The sequence below is a fragment of the Pyrgilauda ruficollis genome, unplaced genomic scaffold, assembly GCF_017590135.1.
Source record: "Pyrgilauda ruficollis isolate IOZ18807 unplaced genomic scaffold, ASM1759013v1 scaffold13, whole genome shotgun sequence".
NCBI lineage: Eukaryota > Metazoa > Chordata > Aves > Passeriformes > Passeridae > Pyrgilauda > Pyrgilauda ruficollis.
Window position 1 is genome coordinate 5,864,918 of NW_024511432.1, and position 26,374 is coordinate 5,891,291.

At 40.6% G+C, this 26,374-nt stretch overlaps 1 protein-coding gene and 1 non-coding gene across 9 annotated transcripts in view; both read right to left on the bottom strand.

The window, feature by feature from the left end:
* CNOT1 (CCR4-NOT transcription complex subunit 1) overlaps positions 1 to 26,374 on the bottom strand; it is a 55,479-nt gene that overhangs the window by 26,496 nt on the left and 2,609 nt on the right. For 2 of the 8 annotated variants that reach the window (XM_041458664.1, XM_041458663.1), the window contains exons 2-19: positions 23,004 to 23,280; positions 19,159 to 19,266; positions 18,387 to 18,485; positions 17,819 to 17,887; positions 17,657 to 17,711; positions 17,068 to 17,271; positions 15,562 to 15,730; positions 14,205 to 14,331; positions 13,805 to 13,915; positions 12,419 to 12,589; positions 11,751 to 11,878; positions 10,556 to 10,796; positions 8,999 to 9,118; positions 7,835 to 7,957; positions 7,451 to 7,602; positions 2,898 to 3,048; positions 1,321 to 1,522; positions 668 to 811 (exon numbers count right to left, since the gene is read on the bottom strand). In XM_041458664.1, the coding sequence (XP_041314598.1) occupies positions 668 to 811; positions 1,321 to 1,522; positions 2,898 to 3,048; positions 7,451 to 7,602; positions 7,835 to 7,957; positions 8,999 to 9,118; positions 10,556 to 10,796; positions 11,751 to 11,878; positions 12,419 to 12,589; positions 13,805 to 13,915; positions 14,205 to 14,331; positions 15,562 to 15,730; positions 17,068 to 17,271; positions 17,657 to 17,711; positions 17,819 to 17,887; positions 18,387 to 18,485; positions 19,159 to 19,266; positions 23,004 to 23,105 (2,476 nt within the window). In that variant the 5' untranslated portion in view covers positions 23,106 to 23,280. Of the gene's footprint in view, positions 1 to 667; positions 815 to 1,320; positions 1,523 to 2,897; positions 3,049 to 7,450; positions 7,603 to 7,834; positions 7,958 to 8,998; positions 9,119 to 10,555; positions 10,797 to 11,750; positions 11,879 to 12,418; positions 12,590 to 13,804; positions 13,916 to 14,204; positions 14,332 to 15,561; positions 15,731 to 17,067; positions 17,272 to 17,656; positions 17,712 to 17,818; positions 17,888 to 18,386; positions 18,486 to 19,158; positions 19,267 to 23,003; positions 23,281 to 24,336; positions 24,357 to 26,374 lie in introns of those variants that run through there. The other 6 variants (XM_041458666.1, XM_041458665.1, XM_041458662.1 and 3 more) reach the window with 4 other exon arrangements.
* Positions 2,433 to 2,568, bottom strand: LOC121349019. The gene has a single exon (XR_005954452.1). It is a non-coding gene; the product is annotated as a small nucleolar RNA SNORA50 (small nucleolar RNA).

Here is a 26,374-nt window from a genome sequence, read left to right on the forward strand (position 1 = left end):
ACTGTAGATCTGTACAGATAGGTAACTCTACTGTTACTGCATACCGCTTCTTTGATAGCTACTCTGTAACAGCAATGTGAAAGATTTAGCATATGGCTGTGCTTCCTGACCATTTGACTGCTTCAGCATCTCACTGAGCATGCTGCAGAGGCATAAATGAGTTAAGGATAATGGCTTAGTGTTAAGAACCAGATTATTCCTTTCAAAAACTATCTTTCCACCAGCTTTTTGTCTTATTTGTATTCAATGCTGCAGTCTATTCCACTGCTTCACCTGTCAAGTTCTCTGCTGCAACAGGAGCTTACCCAGGTTTAACCTTGTTACAAACAAAACAAAAAACACCCTGGAACCATGGACATACAGTTCTCTGCCAAAAGCAGGACAACACTTTTGTTCAAAACACAGCATAGCAACACACTACTCATGCAAATCCATAACACATTATATTTTTATGCTAATGAGTTCTTTTTTAACAACCCCCACCCCCAGACATTTGGCAAGCTATTAGGATACATGTTTAGAAGCACCTTTTTCAGACTAAGATAATAATAAAAGAGCCACACTTCTAACATTTACCACCTACAGATCCAAGCTTCCCCTGAAGGAAACACAGATTAACTGCAGACCACAGTCACACTTCACAGCCACAGACAACACTACCACTTACAAGGTTTCATCTTACTCTGCTGGAATGTAGGCTGGTTCAGTCCAGATGTGCTCAGCTTCCTTTGCACGAATGGATCATTGTTCACCGCAGGAAGGCCCAGAGCTCCAGTTCCTATGCCAGTCAGGCTACCCGTAGTAAGACCACCTACTGAAAAGTAAACCTGTAGTAAGACCACTTACTGAAAAAAAGCAATTGGTCATCTCAGTTGCACTTTCACAGTGTCCACTTACCACTCCTCCTAGCACTTGTCATTTCCAAGAACTCTGAGCTTTATAGCCTCATTGCTGTCTAATATCAAGCAGTTTTAACATAAGCAGTTCTTCATCTCTGTCCCAACCTAAAATAAGGCTGCTATATTTGTCAAAACACTCATCCTCTTGACTCAAACCTTTTACCTATTGCAGCTCCAACACTCTGAAGTGCTGTTTCAGCAATGACCCAGGAGTGAGGACTCCTCACTCCATATCGGAGTGTAACTCCCTTCCCTATGACACAGCTGTTTGTCCAGTGTGACTTCCCACCCTTAAAGGGAAGGAAGCACCCCACCCACCCTTAAGGGGTGGGCTGTCACATTCAGTATTTCCAACCACAGCAACAACAATGCCTTAGCTGTGCCATGTCAAAAACAAACCACTCCACCTGAAGAGCAGTACCTGGAAGCTGTGAAGAAAGTCCTCCGATGCCACTGAAACCGGTTGTCTGGTTTTGGGTGGAAAGAGGCGGGAACGCTTTTGCTGGTGACTGAGGAGTGCTGAACGCAGAGCCCAAGTTTGGAGGGAAGCCTTGCATGCTCTGGGTGTGAGGAGCAGCTGAGCCACCTAAACTAAGAGAGGCCATTCCTGCAAGCGAGTCGATCTGAATGAAGAAAGGAAGATTATACAAACATCCATAAACCACAATCCAGATGATTTTTGGCATGTTTTGTACAAAGACAGCTACGTATCAAAACACTTATGAGAAAAGTTCTTCTGCGTGGTTACTGTAAATTCTGAAGTCATCCAGATCACCCCCCAAAGATTAGTTTGTCTGCAGAATGCACGCATTTTTCTTCTGCAATGACATGAAATCCTACTCTCTCACAGGCTCTACAGAAAGCTTAATTCTTCCACAGTCTGTAGCTGAGTGTCACACAGCAGTAAATGCTTTCAATAGGCAGCATTTACTTCTACTTGCAGATTTTTATATTAGAGTAGTTTATGCCCTGCAGTTTGCAACCTCAGACCCCACCTCAAGACTTACAAAGCTGTTTCATTTCAAACTTAAGAGTATTTCTGACTGTCTGAAGGACCCTACTATGCCAGCTTCTCACAGCTAAATACCTGAATGAAGTCTACAATAAAAAACATTAAGACCTGGTTTATGAATAGGAGGGAAGGCACAATACAATCTGCCAAAGCAGTAAGTTAAGGAACTGACTAGGAACAACAGAAAATGGTATTATCTACCCAGAAGACAACATGACTACAGAGTAAAAATTGCTGCTGTTTGTTCATGAGTCATTTTGTAGCAGGCTGCCAAGATACTTGGTACATCTGACGAGCAACTTCAATAAAGCAACAATTCACCAGAAAACCACTGTCTGCATTTAGTTTACATAATCTACTGACAATTCAGTCATTCTTAAATGCTGAATTGTCACTATTTCATGTGAAATACTTTTCACCAGTTAAAAATCTGCCATTGAATGTAACTGCTAGAAGCAAAACCTGTCTGTAATGTGTTGCTCCCAGAGGAGGAAGGGATGATGAGTGGCAGGGATTAACTGAAATGTACCTTGTTTTTAAAAGAGCAGTTCAGTTGAGAGCTGAAGAGCCCCAGTTATAACAAGTCCTTATGCTCTAGCACTGTGGCTTGGCCCGTGAAGCTACAAACAAGACACATCAGGTTCAAAGGCAGTGCTTAATTCTCAGAAGTCCTAGTAAATTTTAGCACTTTAAAAGAAAGCCTCAGTTATTTTAAGAAAACCAAATATCTGTCCCTCCTCAGTGCTCCCATCCTGTAATACTTCACAGTTACTTCTTACAGACATCAGTGAAGTGAAAGACAGTTCTGAACTACATCCCTCAGACATTATTCTCTAGTTACAAGCAAGCTATCAAGACATGCAAGCACAAAACTACGTGAGCCAGATGATGTTTGACTTACTCTTGCAGAAAGAGCTCAACTAGTACAGCAGAACTAGCACTAAATCAACAGCACTTTCTGAAAATGCAGCATGAGATTGTTCTACCTGCACAGGAGAGATGGCATCCAAGCTGCTGGCGCTGGGCGGGCGTCCTTTGGGCATGACTCCAGGTGGGGGCTGCCGCGCCTTGTTCATGACATTACTGCAGTTTGCTACCATGGTGAGGATCGTCTCTGACAGCTCCTGAGAAACACTCCTGGGACGTGGAAGGACGACAGTGAGCCATGTAACATTCACAAAAATAAGGCCCTTAACTTATTTGATTTTCCTAGAGAAATTGAGGCCATATTTCACAAAAAGAAGCTGCAAAACAACCCAAGCAAAAGCTACCTTTTGCTATTAGAAAAACTTGCCTTAGATCATTTCCCAAGAGAAACAGCTATATTTAAATAGAAAAGTTTAAACTGTAGTTCTGCAACAATGTCCAACAGACTATTACTTTGTTTTTGATGATTCAAATACTCCTTTACAGTTACACCTGCAAGTAAGGGCTCACAGAAGGCTGGGATATGTACCTACATGGCTCCAACAGGTTCTTGGAAGAGCCTTTGTCTGCTGTTGTCCACACTATGGGCTATGAAACAGCTTTAGCCTCAGGAATTAAAACACAGATAGTGATTCTGTGATCCCTTGTTCAAATCTGCCCCTCAAGGCTTCTTCCTGTACCCAAACTTAACCATTTATGGTTATTCTCATTCTGAATCTCATTACACACAAGGTCTCTCTAAAAGATGAGATACATGGGCTATGTACTCACAGACAAAAAAAGAAGAGGTAAATACCACCACCTGCTTCACTAAAACTCATCTGTCTACAGACTGAAAGACGTGCTTCACACACTGGCACTAAACCCAAACAGAGACAAGAAATTTAACTAATCAAGGAAATGATAACCAAAAAAACATCAGAAAACTCAAACTTAGGCACAAAGTCATTGCACAACCCAGAGCAGCCAGTACCTCTTTCCAAAGTGTTCCATGTCTGACTGCCAGGTTCCCAAACTGGAAGGAAAGCCAGCTCTGTTGCCGACTTACCTAACCACAAACATAATAGCAGAACACTAACATTTTCCTTTTGGAAAAAACAGCCAATTATTTATGCTTTCCTGAACTTCAGTTATACATTTTTGGTGAAGACAGCTAAAGCTGCAGATTCCTTCCTGCAATGGTGCAACTATCCTAATACAGCTTTGTGGTTCTGTTTACATTGTCTGAAGATTCCTCATTTCAATTTTCACAAGCTTTTACTGCTCAACTCTTAGGATGAGGGAAAAAAGAACAAAGGAACCATGCTGGTGGATTAAGGCAGAAAAACTGAAGATTAGCCTTCAGTTTTGGCAGGTATCCTGTTACGGGACACACAGAATTAATTAAGGGCACCTAGAGCCAGCAATCCACTATGCAGTGTGGGGAAAATCCCACCCATGAGAGATGGGAATCTGGGGAGGTACCATGGGTGACCAGTTTCTATACAGGGCAATGGACATGTTAATAACTGCTTCACAAGCTGGCTCCTTTACACTCTTTTAACATCCTCTCACCAGAGCCTTGTTTCAAAGACTTCAAAACAAATGGCCTTGTGGGGCATGTATAAAAATGCAACCAGAAATCTACCTTCAAAAAACCCCGAAGAGATTTCTTTTTCAGAAAGTGCAACCAGAGTTGAAGACGGAGATCTGAGCTTGGTACACAGCAGAGTCAGTATCTACAGTATGTATTTGTCCTCACCTGAGCCAGTCTCAGAAATCTCAACATTTAAATGTATGTATGCCCACTTGAAATGCACCACAGGATTTTTTCTGATGCAGGAGGCATTTCAAGACCATACAGCACTTCAGTCAGCCATGGAATGGGTCTGGGGAGTTCACATATGGTTACCAACCTCAGTCTTTTGCCCTTCTCCTCTTCTGAGGGTTAAATTGGCAGTCTTTATGCTTAAATACTACAACATGCTTTTGCAAAACAAATTCCAACTTGCTGTGGATAGATAATATGGCAGTCCAGAATGAGGACAAAGAGAGACTTACAATCCCTGAGTTGGATATTTATGGCGACTGGTTAGGCCATTTGTGCTTTGGAGAGAACCACTAATGTTTTGTTCCACCATCTAGGCAGAGTTAACTTTTTTATCATGTCAAGAGACACACTGCTATATCAAGTTGTAAACATCATAGTATTTTTAGATAGCACAGAACTGCAGGTTTTCTAAAAAAAAAACAAAACAAAACAACCCAAATCCCAAACCAACCAACCTGACAAAACCAAAACCCACAAAAAAACCCAGTCTGCATTTCAGGTAAATGAAGTTGGTGGGCTGAGAGCCAGGGACCAGAGTCTAGAGCAACAAAACTGTCACTGGAAGGGAAGTTCCAGCTTGCTGGAATCACCTGTTCATTTCTCTTACTCTTTTTTACCCCCAAACACTTTCTCACAAAGTGGGAACAAGCCTTTTCATTCCTGAGGTACAGGTACACTGAAGCCTCTTCCCTGCCTGAGACAAGGACTGAGAAGAAATGACCATTCCCAACACTGACATACTTGGACCATGCAGGACATGACTGTGTGGAGAAGGCACTGCTGCCCCTCTCAACTCACTGCAGCTCCACGAGGGAAGGACTTCTCACACCTGTAATAAGCACCCTGTTAATAAATTACATGGCTGGTCAGCCTGTGGTGCCTGCAACCAAGCCTGACTTCACTGTAAAAACACTCAGCAATAGAAGGAACACTTATTTCTTTTTGAAGACTCAGTGTTACACGATGCCACAACTGCAGTATTCACCAGTGATAAACAAGGCGCACCAAAAATAAGTCTCAGAACATGCAGGGACCTGGTGGCTAAAAAAAGTGTCTCCCAGGTGACAAAACAAGACAAGAACCAACTACAGCCTAATTAAAGAGCAGGCTCCTAAATCAACAGATTTAGGAGATGGCAGGCTTCAGCTAGTGAAGTGCAACTACCTTCCCAAATGTATTTCATATTTACTGTGAGTTTAACCTTCTAGTTTTTACAACGCCTGCTTCCATTCGTGACTGAAACCTAAGCTAATCAAAGCAATTGATTCATGAAAGAAATCCAAGCTTTTTCTTTCTAAAGCTCAAAGAGAATAACTAATAGAAAATGACTGCAAGTAGGTCACATTCTTGTATAAAAGGGAATAAAAGTAGCTATAAAAAGAAATCAAAGGCTGTGAGAATTGTGCCAGTAGAGAACTAGTGGCATTTGGAATTAATGGAATAAATAAAACTTGGTAACACATTAAAATTCAGAACACAATGACATTAGATGCAATTCAAACCTACAGTTAACTATTAAACCTCTAAAACAGACACTGCAGCATGCAAAATAAGGAATATAAGTTCATTTAAAAACTACAGTCTCAAAAGATGCAATTTGACTTGAAAATTAAGAGCTATCTTTTCTGACCAAAACATGTGCTAGATAATTTTATTTTAGAAACAGCCTTTGAACTTCAATTACACAGGTTTCAGCAGGAAACAGGAAGTCTTTTCTCCTAAAGTCTTACAGGTACCTCAACTTCTCTTTCAGTTCCAATACTCATTGTGACCAACTCTATGTCGGTACTGATTTCCTACATGAGAGCCATGAATCATCCTGAGTACCTTTAAAGAAGTTTCTTATCTCTTTCAAGACCACACTGGCTAAGCCAAAGGACACACTATAAACTCCAGATTATGTAACACACACTTGGACATGCCAGCTTCATTTGGTGCCAAAATGCAGCAGCAAAACAAGCCCCACCTCCAGCTTCCAGTCACTCTGACTCACACATTGCACTACGCTGCCTCTCGTTACCTCTGAAATATTGCTGCAGTTCAACACACCTTGATCTGACAGCATTAAGAAAGAACACCACAGACGTTTTACAATTTTCAGTCACATTTACTATGTGTGTACACAGCATTTAAAGACTGATTTGCCCAACTTCAGTTTCCATCAGCCCCATATTCCACCCCTGCTTCTAGCAGCTCTCAAATATAAACCCTTTTCTTTTGACTTCAGCTAAACAATCTGATCTGCAAAGATGTTCAACATTTTCCATCTTCGACTACTTTGAGTCTCTCTCAGAGACAACAGAAGTTACACATACCTAGTTTCAGCCTCAAATGCACTACAATCACCACCCCCCACTTTTGTCCTATACATAAGGATGGCACGAGTCTTTTGTGCCAAAGCAGTTAGCACACAAACATCTGGTTAACACAATCACAAAATCTATTATAAAGCCACTGTTTTCCAAGATGCTGTCTCATTCTGTAGCCATGGCCTGGATTCCTTTCTCTGAATTACAGCCCTACATCTATCTAACATTAACAACTGATTATCTGACTAACCAGCCAGCCTCCAGCCACCACGATCAGCTCATCTGTTTGACAATAAATACTCAAGCTCTTGTGATCTAGCCTACAACAGAACTTTCAATGCAAAATTAAATGTACTACAGCAACTATCCCTGCAAGTTCATATGCTCTCATTAACCCCATCCTCCACATGAAATTCCAAACCAGCTGTGACCATGTGCTAGAAAGCCAGTTGCAAACGAATTACTCTTTCAGCATAACCAATATAATTCTTACCCAGCACAAGCTTGCAGACAGGCCAACATAGTCGCCAAGGTTTCTGGAGGAAGCTGAGCACTTTTGGGCTGATCCTTTTCTGGAGCAAGGCCGCCCAGGATAGATGGACATCTTCTCTTTAAGAAAGTCATACAGGCCTGGATGAAAGGTTCCTGAGGAAAAAAATGTTATCTTAATCTCCCAAACTACATCCAAGACACTATTTCAAACTTGGCAATTGCACCATGGAAAGAATTGCACTAAGCTACTATAGTTCAGTGAAAAAGTTGAACTATCAGACTATAGACACTTTTGACAACTTTAAAGCTACTTAGAAAATTGTTAAAGTGACTTAAGTTAGTCACTGACAAGAGTGCAAAAATAAAGAGAAAAATCCTGCTTTACCCCATGCTCCCGAATTTTATCTGTGAGCCATTTGTCAAGTTTGAGGTATTCCCGTCGAGAGGCAAGTGCAGCAAGGTCAATAACAAAGGCAAATGGAGTACCATTTAGCAGCATTGACAAGGCCTAAAGAAAAAAAATCAGAAGACTACTAGTGAAGACACACAGATACCCTTTCTCCTTTCTTTTCTTTATAGTTCCCATACATGTTTTAGTAAAGAGGTCTTATTATGACATGCTGCTATGCTTTCTTTGTCAACAAAGATTGGTACTATCAACTTCACTTATAGCTTGCTTGTGAGACAAATAAGCAAGAGCTCTGATTTGAAATCATGACTTCACCTTCTTTGAAGTGACCTTGTGCTGACAGTTTTAAATTCCTCTGTGATATGAAAAACCACCAGCAAGTGGTCAAGAGCTACTAAAGTGATTGCTACAAAGTTAAGCAGAAGAACATAGCATTTTCCTGCAAACAGACCTCAGCCACTTCAGAGATACTTGGAATATATCTGCTCTAAGAGGTCATCTCTGAACACTGTAATTGCTACAACAAAACTGACTTCAAGCAGCAGCTGGTGCTCTTGCACTTTGAGACACCCAATTATTTTGCACCTAACTTTAGGAAGCAATAAAGGCCCCAAAGAAGTTAGTCACAACTTCCAGTCTTTTGTCAGTGTATAAAATCTAAGAACTAGTAGCATTCTCAAGAAATCCCCATTCCATTATGTTTAGCAGTGCCACTTTCACACAAACATCTGAAATTTTCTACATTCTCATTTCAATAATATTCAAGGTTAAAACAGTTAAAGCTCTTCCTGGACTCACACAGCAAGCAGTTCTGCTGTGCTGCTTCCCAAGGTACTTGTCAGCTAAGCCATGATAACCAACCCCACTGCAAATACCAAATACAACGTCTTGGGCTCACAATAGGACAGGCTGGAAACATCTGGAGTCAGATACCACAACTCAGCTGAAGAGTACTTTAAGTCACATGAACAGAGGCTTTTTTTTAAGATGAGGGACAGTAGCCACAAAAAAATTCAGACATGCCTAAACAATGTAATCCTTACTAAATTAGTCTAAGTTAAGCTTAGCTTTTGTTAAAAGATGAGCAAGTCTGCATAAAGCACCAGATAAAAAAGAATGGCAGTATTTTGCAAAACTCACCTTCAAGTCTTGCGCCACATCAAGAATACGTGACAATTTTGCCTGGTCATATTGCTCCCCTCTCATGTACCATTCTGCCATGGCATGCATGATAAGCTGACGAATTGAAGGAGACTGACCCTGAGAAGAATTAAATTAGGATTGTACTTCATGATTCTAGTAACAGGATCAATTATGTGAACATTCAAGAGGGTACTTCACAACAAAAAAGCTTAACATACAAACATATTTACTCCTTAGCTTCAGAACTTGCTTCTGATTTGAGCTCTTTCTGTGGAAAAATAAACTACCCAGGAGCTACAAGTAAATTATGTAGCTGGCTGCAAATGGTGTAGATACATACATCCCCAGCTCCTTCCTACCACTGTCCAGGACCAATTCCTCTCTATCATCTAACTGTTTTCAGACTACACAAATATTTATAAAATGTTATGCCTGACATGATGTCCAGAAGTGAAAATTCAGTACCACACCTTAAAAAGGAAAACACAGTATCTAGATCATTGCTTATACAGGGGCAATTTCAAAATGCAGCACAAGTAAGATTTTTATGGCAGCAAGGGCTTTGTTTAAAATAAAAGGGTCATGGAATGGCACCATGTCCCATGGCAATCATTATTCAGTGCCCTGATCTCAGACCTCCCCTGTGGAAAAACTACCTCTTCTGCCATTTCAAGACCTCATGCAAAAAGCACTTCATGTCTATTCTACCCCTCATCCTTCAATTTAAAGACTTCCATCAGGAAAATATAAAACATTCTTAGCATGACATCAGAGGTCAAGCTTCTTGCCATTAACGCTACTCTAGATGAACAGGAAAACATGTTTGCTAATGCAGATTCCCTCTGACCCCAGAGACTTCCTCCACTTTAAATTCTGTATGACTTGGCTTAACCACCAGTGCACACAATGATGAAGGCCACACCAAACAAAACATCCATTAGAAGTATGGGATTTACATACACAGCTACCATATCTCTACATGGAAGCTCTCCTTGAAAAAGGTCAGCAGCCAGTCTCAAGTTTTCAGAAAACACTCAGACTCCAAAGGTAGTTTCTTTATGTCTAGAATAGCTTGCATCTTTTTGGCAAGTACAAAGGAGATTATTTTGGTTTAAACCTTCTCACCTCTTACTACTTCAATTTTTTACATTTTAAATGTGTGAGGTTGAGAGTTGAGGGGGCGGCATAGGTGATGCTGCTGTGAGGGGTTTGGGGGTTTCTTTTGGGTTGCTTGGGTTTGCATTTTCCTTTTTCTTAAAATGAAACTGTGGTCAACTTTGTTCAAAGCTAAAGGTTTAAAAAGTCAAACTTAACTTGGGTCTCTGCACTTTTCCAGGAATATTTTCTCAGTGAATATTATTGAAAATCAAATCAAAAGAGTTTGCTTTAAGTCAGGGAAGAGACATCCCACTACTTTGCATAAACCATGGATTATTTACCTCTTGGGTTTTAAACTGACCAGTTCATAAACCAATACAAACATTGTTGTAACTGTTCAACCCATTTGACAAGCTTTCAAGTTACAGGAACACACTACAGTGAAAAAATACTTACCTGTCCATGCCATGCATAGTGCAAAATGATGGCTGAGTTGGGATGGTTGCCAAGGAAAATTGGCATGAGCGTGGAGATGAGTTCATGGCGCAAGGTGTGCCAGGACGTGTTGATCTGCAATAAGGCCAATACCAGCATATCTGGGCAATGCTTGATAGGAAAACTGAAGAGCTGCTTAACCTGTTCATACTGCCCCACTTCTGCCAATCGTAACAGAGACTCAATCAAATCCAGGCTCTTCCTAACAAAAGAGAAGAAAAACCAAATAGACAACGCCCACAAAGTTACCAAGCAGCAAGTTTACAGGATCCTGGAATCAAATATTTTAATGCAGCAACTGTAAGGACATATAAAGCAACACCCACTGCAAACAACCTGACACTCCAGCTCTTATCATGTACAATTAAGCCTGCAAGAAACCATAAAAATAACTCAATATCTTAGGAGCTCCTAATTATGTTAGGGAGGAGAGGGAACTGAAAGCTGATATTGAAGAAATTCAGCTTGAGCTGGGTCACTTGGATAATGGAACTTGAAACATACTTCCAGCAACAGAATACTTAAAGCACCTTAAGAGTCGCCACTTCTGGAAGTTAGTGAGGAGACTCTACTTGTTTTGCCTGCTTTACAGACAAGTGGTCATTGCCCATTTACTTGTATTCCTCATCCTTCAATTCCCTATTCTGGACTGTATAATTGAAAAAGAAGCAAATATCTGTACTGAAATAAGCTACATGGCTATACCAAAAAAGGGGTGTAAAGGTCAGCTCAAAGTCACATCAGTCAGCTTCATGCAGTAACTCACCAATAGCCACATACATTTACTAATTAAATTTTAGGACTTTCATACAATTAGAGCAAGTTTCTCTAATATCATCCTGGGAAAAACAGATTTAAATTTCAAACCACCTCCTCTGCCCCCTCCTTTCAGCTTGCAGGATATGCCAAAACACACCAACAGACACTGTCCAAACAAGCCGAAGACTCCAACAGAAGCAAGCTATTATGGAAGTACACAGGAAGTTCTATACTGTGAATGGTTTCACCAAACATGTCACAAATACTATTGGCTGATCTACTGGTATGTACACAGCTACAATAAATCTGGCTGCATAAAGATAAAGCCACCTTTGACCAGACAATTAATCTTACTCTAACTGTATGTATGAAAAGCAGTTGAGATCAGGTTTATTACCATGTAGCAATTTCTCGATTGTCATCCTCTGGTGGTGCTTTCAGGATGTCTGTGGCAACAGTATGGCAAGGGTAGTCAGCAAAACAGAAGATGTCAGGGTTTATGAGGGAATGTTGGATGAAGGAGAGCTGGAATAAAAAAAAGATGTCAGAAGTAGTTTAGACATTAAGAGTTTCAGGGTTCCTTTCGCTTATCAAGTGCCACATTTTGAGAATGATACAAATTAACTAAGCTGCAGGGATGAGCCAAGCTTCACAGTGTGTTTTAGGTAAGACTGAACCTCACACTTCTAGAATTTGAGAATGATGGGTACAGACATGCTGTGGATACTTGTTTGCAAGAAGCTGTGGCATTTTAATGTAACCAGGTAAACACTCCAGAGCACTGCCATGCAGCAGCAGCTCCACGCTCAGCTGCACTCCACACCAGAACTGTGCTGGGGCCAAAGGCAGGGTCACAGTGCACAGCAAGTGACCATGTCCCACACAATGCACTCAATCACACACGGTACTTCTGTAACACACCTGAGGATTGATTGTGCCTTACAGGCCAAGGGCTCAAATGAGGATTATCTAAATATTCACACTACTAATCTCCATTTATCATTTAAGAAACTCGCAAACTTTGCAAATATTCTACAGATAGATCAAAAATGTTGGTAAACATACCTGGCCCTCTGCATGCTTCCAAGGTCTGTATATGGCATTAACTGGAAAAACCTCCATGCCAAGCCCTCTCTGGATGCCAAAAACTACAATATGCAGGCCCTTGCTATCACGAATCTGAAATCCCGGATGGTCCAATTCATATGTCACTACTTTGAAGTCCAGGCTAGGGTTCTGCAACCAGACAAACAAGGATTGTGAGCTTTGCACATTAACATCTTCAGTACTGTCTTGAAAGAGCCCCTCTTCATCAGTATTGTACCCAGCTTAACATTCCACTCAACTTTCAGAAAGCAAGGGTTTTGTTTTAAAAAGAGATGTATTTATATAGTTGTGAGAATTTGATGCAAGTTAATGTTTTAAACTACCCAGTGAGATTGCACTTCCCCAGCACTACAGTAGCTGTCTCTCCTTCCAAACATTTAATTAACAAATCTTTAAACACCCCAAACATATAGCTTCTCTCTCAGCATATTAACTTACTCCTTTCCTAGGCTTTCACACCCTCTGATAAAAGCTAGAAGGGTCTGATCTGCTCGCAAGGGTCTGATCTGCTCGCAAGCTTTGCTCCTTGGCTTTCACACCCTCTGATAAAAGCTAGAAGGGTCTGATCTGCTCGCAAGCAGAACTTGCTCCTCCTTTTGCAAAATGTAAACTCCTAGACCTTGTAAAGCACCCAATGTATTTCCAGGAACAGTGTGAAACTGTATTGATGACGGAGCTTAGAGGACACTGTGGCCATTATGGAACACAAACCACTCATTTCAGAGATAGGTGAGCATCACAGACAAAGCTATTTTATGGCCCAAGGTTTAGAAAAATAAAACAGTGACTTCTGCATGGGAAACATACAGAAAAAATCCCACATAAGGCAAGCAAAGGAAATGGTACTCATGTTTAACTGAGTTCATCACAAAAATAGCTACTTATAAAGCAGTGGAAAAACCTTCCTATTTCTATAGTGCTATCATACCTAAGAAGCAATAAAGAATAGTTTTGGAATAAGTAGCTACAAAAATACTTTCATTTTCATCACTAATGCCTACAGTAAGAAGTTTTCCAAAACAAGGTCTCTGATGCACAAAACTTTCCACTGTCAGAAATACATTGAAACACAAAAGCCCTCAGAGAACACATGCTGGAATACACGGGAGCAGTGTGAAATGAATCTCAAACTGCACTCAAGTTACGCATTCAAGTAGCTTCCATTTTCCAGAATTCCTCAAAATTTTCTTGTTCATGAGGGAAAAAAACCCCAGCATTTAAGTACAGTTACTTAGAGAGATTCAAAGCTGTTTGGGCTGTTGAGGAGCTTAAAAAGGTTTATGATCATAGTGAGATATGCCCTGCTTTATCCATATGAAAAACCAAGATGCTCACAAGACTTACCAGCTCTTTAAGAACATCAATCAAGACCTCCACATTCCAGGTATGGGCTTGGCTTCCATCACTCTTGTCTTTGCCATCACTCCAAATCCCACTGCCAGGAGCCGAAATAGACTGCAAGACAAATACACTGAATGAAACACTAGTAAAAAATAAAACAGTCTCAATACCCACTGCCTACAGAACTCCCTGCACTAGAAAGATATAAACAGAAGTTTAGACTAGTAATGACATCAGTTTAACACTCTGAGGATCCTTCATTCATGAAAGTATTAGAGATTTACAGCAGAACAGTCAGAAGTACAAGTATTGAGTAATACAAGCAATTGTTAAAATCCTAGAGACCAACATTTTAACTCCTTCTTCTGCTGAAATATAATCCCCAGGAGAAGAGGCCACTCACTTGTAATGGAATTCCATCCGTCAATCCTGAATGAGTTCGAGCCATCATCCCCAAAACCCTGGCAACCTGGGCAGCCGTGACTTCGCGAACACCAAACTGCATGATTATGTTGCGACATTCTTCGACACTAAGATGCAACAAAACAGAGAGATCTTAGAGGAAAGCAGGTTTCACTGCAGCACAACATAAGACTACTTCAGCCAAATTAGTCAAATGATCCAACAGAACAAAATTCCAGGACAATCAAGAAGAAAAATTCAGTAGACAATCTGTGCAATCATTTCTATGAAATACACTGCAACACATTTCCAGTTCAAAGCCATGTGTCCTGAAGTGACAGGGATGTCACAGAGATGTTTCACAGACTATGCTCTGTCAAAGCAAAAGCACAGGGTAGGTTTAGCACTCTTCTTGGTTAAAAGCACTTCCACTATTGATCTGTGATACAGAGCTTCAGAGACTCAAGTTTTCTGCTACCTAAAAGCGAAACAAAGGCTTTGAGAATGCACATTTCAAAATGCTGACATGCTCTCTTCAAAGTTAAGCTGTGAACGTTTGCCCTTCAGTCTGATACGAACCATGGCACCCCTGAGCAGAGGGCACCAGCAAAAACCTCCCAGGAGACAAGAGAGAAAACAAAGAGCAGATGCCTGAGTTTCAACTTCAGAACTGAAACTCAAACGCCTGAGTTTCAACTTCAGGTTTTTTCCAATTTTGTGTATACTTCATAACTAGGCCAGGAAGATTTATATAGCATGAATGTTTAAACTGTTTTATTAACAGGCATGTGTTAACAAAGGAAATAATTCAGTATCTTCCAACACATGGTGTTTTTACTTCTTGGTTTAAACAGAAATTCATGTTAATACCTTCGAGATTTCATCACCTCCCCAAAGTAATCAACAGTCTTTCTCTTGAAATACAGAATAAATTAATTCTACCTCATGCTTCTTACAAAAAAAGCAGGTTAGCTTCTTTCTGAGAGCAAAGTTTTGCAAGAGCAAGTTCCTCCAACACTCTAGTGTGATTTAGCTGGAATTTATGTCTACCAGACACTTTCATTTTCACTTATGAAAGGGTGATAGTCAAACTCTTATGAAGTCTTCACAAGCAATGTGAATCCTTTTATGTAGCACTTCTCACCATGACAAAATTCCACACAGTGTCTACAGGCATGTAATACACATTAGAAGGAAGCAAAATACAACCAGAATTCAAATAAACGACCTCATAATACTTGATAACATTCTACTTATTTTAGTAGGTAAAGTGCTCTTTACCTTTTACCTCAAGAAACAAGAAAGAAAACCACCACCACCCAAAGTTACATGCTTGAAAATTACATTTTCCTACAAACCTTGCACAAAAGCCATAGCCAACTTCTTGCATGAAATCTGCCAGAGAGCTCTCCATCATGGTTTTGGCTATCCCTCCAGAATCAGGCAGGATCCTGTCCATTAGAATGTCCCGTTTTTCAGGGTATAGAAGTGGTGCAAGCACCACAGGGCAACGCTCCTGGGGAAAATCTAAAGGCAAAAGTAACAAAGTGTCAAAACATCCAGAACACCAGCTGCACGTGAAAGAGTATTCAAAATTATTCCACTGCTGTGCTAGAGTTGGCAGGCTGCTGCAGAAATCAAGAGAGCACTGATGCAGCATCCCTCCATCCCATTTTCAGTTCTCTACTGGCACTGGGATATTCCTAGAGAAGAAGAATGTAGACTAAACTAGGCTCATGCAGGTTCACAGCAGCTCTGCAGCTGCCCAAAAGGCCAGCAGCTGTGCTGGTGTAAGTTTAGAACTGGATTGTCACTAACAGCAGTTATCCAAAAAAAGCACAGGGCAGGAAACAATAAGCAGTCCAGCAAAAGCCACTCCTCCAACTCAGGAAATATTAGAAAACAAAGGATCTGCTACTGAGTCTAAGAAATAGAGCAAAACTAAGCCAGGCACTTGAGCACAGAAAGAGTAAATATTCATTTTTTCCTTCCTGGCAGGCAAAGTTTAAGAGAGACTAGTAATGAGAGGATCATATCTGTGGATCAGAGTTCTGCTCACAGTGGAGAGCAGCAAAGCCACCTTGTGGGTGGGCCTTCCTGAGACAGCACCGTTGACATACAACATCTCCATACCCTCCAGGGCTGTTCCAAGAGGAGTGCCCAATACCCCAAAACAAAGTGTCAGGAATTACACAAGCTAATACACTAATCTTTATTAAAATACATATGAACTAAGAAGTTATATTAAAAAAAATTAGAATAAATATTTTGCTTTTGTAGAAATGATGTCTTCCTCTAGGTCTGTGCAGAACGAAGGAGTGGGTTAAGTTCAATTACCATCTTGAGTCCAAATACACCCTAATGTGATAGGTTTACAGCAAACACTGGTTTTGGAAAGGAACAGACTACAATGGTAGCTTTCAGGAAATGAACCAGAGTTAAACTCAGAAGTACCTTCCTCACTGTTCTAGTGTTTCCTCATAGATCTGCATCTAATAGAATAAAGCAATGCTTAAAATGCATTTGTTTGAAATTTATATTCCTTACTCTGTAAGGGGGTTTTAAACTACAGTGCACTGAGCTGCTTTAGTTAAATCCACAAATACCATGCCATACAAGCAGACACAGACTTGAATATCCCTTACTCAATGTCACCAAAACTTTACAAGAACACGGCATCACGTTACTTCTCATTGAAAGCAAACAGAACAGTGGTAGTTTTCTGTCGGCTTAGAACTATGAAAATTTACTGAGTGCTAAGTCAGCAAGCCCCCCACCACTTCAGCACTCTGCACTGACAGCAAGTCATGAAAATCCAGCTCGAAGTCAGCATCTGGTCAGGCTTCCTGAACAGCAGCACTTACCTCTACGTAATGTTTTGAGGAAAGCGTCAATCTGCTCCTGTCCTACCCCAAAGGCTCCCTTCTGCCCAAAGAGGAGATGGGAGAGGAGAAGGTGCAGGACCTCTATTGCAATATCTTGGAAGCCACCTTCTTGATTTCCACTGACGTCTGCGTCAATGTAAGAGCGCAAAAGATCCGGGAGTTTCTGTTTGATAAACTGGGCAGCTTTTGGAAACAGAAGAGGTTAGAGTCAAAACCTGGGATTCTGCTTTAATATGAGATTCATTTAGCTAGGCACCATTCTCTTTATTTGAGTTTGTTTACCACAGGCCACAACAATTCAGATTTAAACAGAAATCTTGTACCTGAGAACTCAAATATTAATGGACCACTACAATTTAAGATATCACAATACCCTAATTTGATTCATTATCAAGCAAGTCATTAATGAAATGGTCCTTCAACTTCACACAAGATGACTGTGTCATTTGTTGTCTCTCCCAATGGCACCACTAATTGCAAGATCAGGTCAGGCAGGCACACATCTACCCATCTAGAAAGCACACTGCTGAAAAAGGCTGTCCCTGCAGCAGTACTTTAGAAAACTTACCAAAACCTCGCAGATCTGAGCTGAAAGAGTTCAGTAAAGCCAGACCAAAAATCACCTACAAACAAAAACAAACATCATAGTAAGGGGACCTTAACCTTTCCAATTTGCAAAGTAAAAAAAAAAAAAAAAAAGAAAGTATTTTTCAAATAAGCGTTCACCTACCTCTTGAACTTTACTTAATTTGATGACTTTACTCAATTGGGCAAATAAATGGGGTGAAGGCTTTAGACTCTGAAATAGGTAAGAAGAATACAATGGAAGTTGTTTTGGGATTTATCTCATTTGCAATGTGTCAGACTATCTAGAGTCTATTTGCAAGCTTGGAATATTAGTAACAATTCTGCTGCAGGTTAACACAAAGCTTCTAACAACTAAACAACTTTACAACTACTTTTGGATATATTTAATCTAAAAGCTTCTTCCATATATCTCACTATTTAACCACTACCATGGCTTTCATATTCAAAGAAACAGAAGCAGTGATGATTTGTTTTGGTTCTGGTGCCATACACAAGCCATGAAGAACCAACATTAGATGAAGTATTAAAATTAATTTGCAGTCATTCTGAGTATTGACTAACTTGTTTAGTTTAACAAAAAAAACCAACCCACACCAACCAGGCAAGCTCAGGTTTTGAAAAATTTACTACAAAGGAAAACTAGCTGGTTTCCTAGGGACCAATTCAGTGCAGTTTCTGACACTGGGATCCCCTTCAAGAAGCATACAAACCTTCTGATAGTGCAAGGGATTGTCAATGGCGTACGACAGCGTCGAGATAAAGTTTGGTTTTGTAATCAGCGACGCACACTCCTGGATCAGAAATTGAGTCTGAAAAGAACAAGATAACTTGAAGACTCACAGTTTTGTAACAGGACAATAAAAATAAACTACTATGCACTGTGTACAGAAAAACTAAAAGATAAAATACTTATTTAAGTGCCCAAATTCTCTCTCACATCAACTAACTTCTTTTCATTCAAGCTTTTTTCAGGTTTGCTTTGCTTTTAAGACTGACAAAGTGATTAAACTTTCTCCATTATATGTGCAATGTTTTGCTTTCTGTAAACATCCTCACACATTGCAATAGACAACCCAAGAATATTTGATTCATGGTTAGGAGCTAAAAAGTCTGTGGCAAAATTGCTTAAGGATGAACACACTCCTGCCAACAGACACAGTCAGCACCAGAAATGTCTGGTTAATGGATTTGGACAAACTCTTAAAATACACAGAAAGGCTTTCAAACTAGAGCACTGCATCTGGTAAAAGTAGCATTTGTATTGATGCAACCTGTTTTTTTTCCAGATTGAGAGATTGTAAGTCAGATATCATTGTGAGGATTGGCAAAAAGTGCTTGCAGTTGAAAGGCCATATAACAAGAAAATAAGTTTGTTTGAAGCTACTGCTTCTAACCTGCCATTGTGCTTGACCTGGATGAAATCCCACTGAAGATTTTTAACAATCAAAATTAATAAAACAGACATGTTGGTGTAAACTGTACCTGATGAAAATCTTTGCCACTGCTTTTACCATCGCCACTGAAATCCACGTGCGAGAATAGACAGCGTAGTAAATGCCTGTCTGCCTCGGGACCGTGCCTATTCACAATCTGGAAAAAAAGTATCAAAAAAACCAGCTTAGTAGCAACAGTCATTACTGCTTATATAGAATAAGATCTGGGTCTAGCACCATGGATACAGCAGTACTGCTAGTAGTTAAATCATCTACAGTTTCAACAAAGCTGCTATAAATTTCCTTTTAATGAGTAACCTAGGAACGACATAATTAACTCTATTTGCAAATAAGAAGTATAAACAAAGAATCTAGACACAAGTCACTGACATAAAAGCCATGCATTTCAGAGGTGGTAGTCTTACAAAGCTAAGTAAAAAGGGGTTTTCAAGTCACCCTCATGATTCTGCCACCAAAGCAGCCCAGAATCCACACAGTCCATAGCCTCACTTTTCCCCATTTTCTCCCAAGCTCCAGTGCCTAACTCTGCAAGAACACAGCCTTGGGACAGCACCTGTGTAATGGGTGATCTGCATTTGCTGACTTACAACACCTATCACTCATTACTAAATCTTAACAACATTACATTTTTGTTTGCATCCCCTACCATTTACCTTAAGTTTAACTCTTAGCTACAGACCAGCTCATCAGCTGGTTGTCTGAAATAGCTGCAGACTGCTTCAGAACTTGCTCCTTTCTTTACATCCCAACCAAATGGACAGCATTACTTGTTTTTAATAGAATCCATACTGTCAGAAATGTGAAGCCAATCAACAGCAGCTTGCCTCTTTCACCAACAAGTCCAACCTGCATCTACTAGCAACATTTTTCCCACTGTTTTCCCTTTTCTAGCTGCAGGAGAGACACAAATGTGCCAGCAAAAACCTGCAGCCCTGCCTCTGGTCTGACTGCCTACACCAAGCCCACTGCTTGACCCATCATTAATGTCCTTGTTGGCCAGTAGTTTCTTTGTGCAAAGAGACAAAAAGGGCTGCTTTAGGCTCTGTCTGCTCTAATGTTGGACTGTTTTAATCTCATTTTTTCTACTGTTATCTGATGCTATGCTTCCCTTTCCCTCAGAGCCTGCTGATTCCAGTGGCTGCCAAGTTTTGTTCTGCTGGAAAGAAACTTCCAAGTCGAATCTAGCTCTGCTTCTTGACCAGAGGCTATAATATACATGCCTGTGGTATGTCAGTCCAGGATAAACAGCCCAGCTGTGGTGACAGCTGGGCCTTTGAAGGCAGCCATACCCCAGGATCAGGAAGATGCTCAGACTGGTGCAAAAGACAGCAAACCTGAACTGACAGCAAATCCTACTACCTAGCTCAGGCTTCAGAAAACAGGCAGTTTGTTTAGGCAATCACAATCAAATACAAAGATTTGGATGTGGTAACAAGACTGACATAAAGCTGGATCAATTTCCTAAGAAGTTGCCAGGTGCTGTGTGACCAAGGTAAATTAATCAAAATAACCAGATGCCAAAGAAAACTGTAATACTAAAGCCATCCACACAACTTGCCTGCATCAGAAGTAGATTGCTTCCTTGCACTGAAGTATCTTCCAAAGGACAATAATTTGAAAATTTAACATACAGGAAGGAAGGGAAGAGAAGGCTAAAAGTGCAGTGTATCATATTTCAATTCTAGCTACATTCCCAAAAAAGCTCTTCCAGGAAACGGGTAATGAGAATTGCCAGTTTTCCTGAAGAAAGAGCTGAAAGAAACCTTTGTATTGGCAGCCTTGATACACATTTACAAGACAGTGTATCCAGTCATAAAATCAGATCAAAAATACTATTTTTTTACTGCAGGGGTCACCAAGCACTGACAGGGGCTGCCCAGAAAGGCTGTAGAGTCTCCATCCATGCTGGTACCCAAAAACTGCCCAGACACATTCCTGGGCAACGCACTCTAAGTGACCATTTGAGCAGAAGGTTGGACCACACAACCTCCACAGGTCCCTTCCAACCTCAACCAGTCTGTGATTTAGGATAAAGCTTGAGCCACTTGTATTTGGATTTATCAGGTAATGTGTTTAGGCAAAAAAAGCTCCATTTTTCTAGATTCAGAAAGTTTTTTTTCCCTAGATAAACCCATCCACAAAGCCCTTTCCCCTGCACCAACCAGGTTCTCCTCACCACTTAAGGAGAAGGAGACCACAAAAACTCACTTCAGAGGAAATCATGGTTTAGAACTTGTGTCTGACAAATGCATAAAATATTTCTGAGTTTTTTAAACATACATTCTATTTCTTTAAGCATTAGCTATATTAAATGACTACTGATAACATATTTAAACAGAAATTAGTTCCTCAAGCTTTGCCACTGTTACACTCGAGTGATGTATTTAAATGTGTCATTTTGGTCAGTTGAGACAAGAACAACTCCAAGTATGAATTTCCACAACTCTACATGCTTAGAGGGAAACTTTGCAAAACTGAGTGAATCATGCCAAAAATTTACCCCAAGCAGTGTACCATGAGACAGAGTTACAGCACATATATTCTCTTCAACTAAAGAAATATTGTACCAGCAACCACAAAAGTAAAGCAATACCAGGGAAATAAAATTTAAAAATAAAAAATACAAAGGATTAAGATTTTAGGATTTAGACTTGAAATTCTAGATGTGCTTTATAACCATACACAATCCAGCTATTTCCACAGACCAGGTCCCAGCCTCTCACCCCTTTCACCACAGTGAAGCTAAGAGGCCTGGCTGAAGGGTAAGGAACAATCTGTCCCTGTTTTAGAGAGCTTTGCTCCAAGTGAATGGCAGATCAACCATATCTTCTCCCAAATCAAGTCATGCTTTAGTCATACCTTGCTGCAAAAACCATCTGTTGAAACTAACAGTGATCAAAAGGACAGCACGATCCCAAAAGAGCCCCTGGAGTACTGAACTTGCAAAAACATGAGAAACTTACAAAAGTTCAAGAGACCCATTCCATCTTACACTTAAAAAACCAACACTGCTGAAATCACTCTCTTCTCACCTCAAGATAACCAATGAATGCACTTTTAAAGACATCAAATGTCACAGAAACTCACTGCTTAAGCCCTCTGGCCTTCTAATCTCATTCAAACTGCTGCAGGATTGCACTGCTGCAAGAAAAAAACCTCAACTTTAAGTGGCCCAGCTGTCTGCTGGGAACTGAACTAAACCAGTTTCTAAAACCAGCTCAGTAGTGTTCACTTCCTCCTAAGCACTCTGCAGATAATGCTTTTCAGTCCACCCTGCAAGTCAGAGCTATTTTTAAAAAGGTCAGTTAAAACAGAATTCTTGCCCAAATGATAGATATTTGGGTTTTAACATGCAATTACTCTGCCTCCCTTCTGAAAACCCAGGGCCAAGAGAGTCAGCTCGCTTCACAACCAAGCCATGAGTCACTGAATGAAAAGGAAAAAAAATTTCCATCAGGGGAGGAGAGAGCATTCAAAGGTAAATTACAACATACTCAGGCTTTCAGTGCAACAACTCTGAACACTGAATGTGTATGTTTTCCTCCCCTTCCCAATCAGTGTTCCATTGAATGGCCAAAAGTGGAAAGATTTAACCTGGAGAAGTTAGGAAAGCTTTTCATGCCACTCTCCAGGAGCAGCAGTTAATCCTGATATTCAGCTACAAAGTTAATACTGGTCTCAGCTCTGAGCTGCAACCCATGACTTGGCAGATGAACCAGCAGGAGTATCAGACACACCCTGCAGTTCCAACACCACAGAAAACAGCAAACAGTAACATATGCAAGAGCACGGCAGAGTACAAATACAAACGAGAAGAGAAACTCCAGTTCTCTTTACAACATTTATTTTGTAGCACTGGATCACTTTACTTACATGCTGTATTTCCTGCTGGCTGGCTCGGTAGTTTTTCTTGGTTAAATTGTCCACCAGGTAGCTGATTTGAGACAAGGCCAGCGAGAGCGAGTCAAGATTCATTGCTGGTTGGGGCGGAAGCAGGCGGCCGAGCCCGGCGCAAAATCACCATTATTCCCCTTTAGTCACCTCAGAGACAGGTCAATTTTTTTTCCCCCAGTGAGCCTTTATCTGTTTCTGTGTTACTTGCTTCAGCTCTTCTTTCTCAGTTGTCTTTGTCTGTTCTGAAACATGGCACCTGGAAAACAGTATTAAATTAGATTTAAGTTCTGTAGCAATGTCACATAACTATGCTTACAAGGAAAATTAGGTAGTATTAAGTTTTCACAACACAAGCTCTGTTGTTTTTACACTACCTGACCACTTTTGTTTCTGCATTTTGCAGTCTGAAAGAGCCAGCAAAGAGCTCAATCAGAAGAATCATTTTCAGCACCATGAGAAAAAAGAAAATGAGATTAATAATGAACTAGATACACAGCAAAAATAAGAGGTCAGAATCATTCAAAACATCCATGATAAACTAATATAAAAAGCACACTTTTACCATCTCTGCTATATTTTGCCCCAGTACATCCAGGCAGTATTGCCTCAACCCTGATACACCAAAACAAGCAGTCGTGAATGAGCAACACACAAAGAACTGCAATAAACTAACCCTAACATTTGGCTTATACTGAAACAGCTTTCCAGTGAGCTACAACAGCAGAGCTTGCCAGCTTAATAAATTTCTATGACAACACAAAACTTGGCACTTGACATCTCATCTGTTAAATTACAGATTGCCAGTATGACAAAATTGCATCCCAAAGCAAGTCCTGCATACCCAACAGTGTGGGGAGCATCAAACGAAGCCCCAAGCTGCTCTGAGAAGCAGCACTGTGCATCGTCAAAGGTAGACTCAAGCTGGAGAGTCACAGCTTGGAGGCTCTACCTGATCAGAACACAAAGGTCACTGGGCTTCATGCCAAGAATTTGAAGATCCCTTTTTCAGAACAAAAACTCTTGCTTTGTGGTCTTGGCTGTCCATGGCAAGAACCAGCAGCACATGACTTGTGCCTCACCATGGAAATGGACGGCTGGGGTGATGTGTTTGCCTGGCACGCGGAACTGAGGGCAAACCGGCCCGGGGAGCATTCCTGCAGCAGCACAGCTCGGCATGCCGGGCCTCCTTCTGCCAGCTCCCAACAGCAGCAGCACACAGCGAGCTGAACAGGCTGTGCTGGGGGCAAGTAGAACTCTGCTTCCCATCTCCCTCTATACACAGGTTTTCACTTGCGTACACTCAGAGCCATACCTTATTTAACATCTGCCTACACTTCAAAACACGAGGAGCAACCAATCCTGCCAGAGGCAATGAAGATCATTTTGCTGTTTGAAAAAAATTATTATATTACACAAATATATGGGTAAATTATTTGTAAGAAAAGTCAAACCAACTGACTTGCAGATTTTCAGTATGCCAAAGAAAACCCTGACTACTCAATGAAGGTATGCAAGATCCTTCTTATGCAATACAAGCTTACATCTCACAAAGAACAAATTTTCAAGCAGTAATAGTGAAAGTATTCTTCAATGACAAGGCAGTTGGTCTAAAAGAATTTCAGGGCACATCTAAAACTGAAGTAAGAAGAATTACACAAAACTTCCATTTCTTTTTAGTACATCTGACAAGCTAGAATTCACTACCTTTACATATAAAGGTTTGAAAGGCCACTGACTGTGAACATGTAGAAGGGAGGACTGGCACAGAAGTTTGAAAAGATTTCTCAATAGTACAGTACCTGATTTTTTTTTTTTTTAAATAACCATTAAATTCCTCTTTTGGAATAACCTAGAAAATGTCACTGTGTTTGGCAAGTACATGCCTTCCAAGACAAACTTACTGGAAAGGTTTAACATACATGACCAATATAAAGCTTCTGAAAAGCATTTGTTAAAAATCAAGCACACACACCTCAGCACAATACTTGCCCTTACTAAAACCAGCAGTCAGCAAGGGGAATTCAGTCCCATCAGAGCACCAGCTTACAGCAACCAGCCTGGAGAACTCACAGGCTGTTTGAACTGCCTACAGGACATAACACAAGACTTCAATTTGGCCAATTTTTAAGGCAATAACAAAATTTCAGAGTTTCCCTTTCAGGCCCCTAGGAAGAAAACCCACATTTCTCAGGGCATTTTTCATCATACCAATACAAACAGCATAGCAATCACGCCTACTCCACCTAAAACTCAGGGGTTTTAGTACTGAAATTCTCAAGCTGGGCTCAAGCCTCCCTGCTGCCATACAACACACCGACCATCCCACCCTCCTATTAGCATCTCTTGTCTTCCAAAAAAGCAGGGAACGCTCTGATTGCAGAGAAGCAAAACAAGCTTTGCCACCTTCCAACTGCAAAATCTGGCAGTGCCACCGGACAATCCAAGCTGAAGGCAAAATGGGATCTTTTCTTTCAAGGAAGCTTCTCAAGGAAGAGCCTGAGCAAACACGGAGACTCAAGGAACACAATAGCTGAGGAAACAGTTTCCTACTTATGTTCTAAACATAGGGTTTGCACTGTGTGTATCCCACAGCTCCCCCGGACACAACATCAACAGCACTTCAGAAGTTCAAATGATGCAACCTAACTCAGGAGAGTACAGAGTAATGAAGGGAGCCTTGCCGGCAAAGCAGAACTGCACAGGTTCTCTTTGGTCATTCAGTGCAAGGCTAAAATTCAATTACTACAGCACTGATTAAGGAAGCTATGAATGCTATGTGAAGCAGACTTTATTTTTAGATCCATACATCCTTAGTGGGAATGAATTTCCCTACGCTGGCCTCAACAATTCAGGAAGCTTTCAGTCCATGGGACAAACATGCCAGGTTCAGACAAGTCAGGCCTCAGCGAGTTTATAAAAAAAATTCCGATTACCTGGCAAAACGATCTACTTTCAGCCACAGATCCTGTTATACAGTAATGGATTAATATACAGGACTCAGGAGCTCTTACAATATTACTATTTTATACCGTGCAACACAACCCATTTTAAAGAGATAAAAAATATTTAGCAAATTCTACAGCATTACACACCCTGAACACTTCCTAAGGGAAACAACAGCCCATCAACAAAAGACACTTGGCATCTATTTCAGTAGATCTTTTTTCAAGAGCAGAGTTCTGTTGCATTAAAACACAAATGCAATAAAATTTCAGGCAAGAATCCGAAGATCACAAAATAGAGTGGGCCAATATGAAACCACCCATCAGGTGTGACCAAAGACACTCCCTACTAACCAGAAATCATGAGAGAGTAACTAAGCCTTGATGCTGAAGTTGACAAACCTGAAG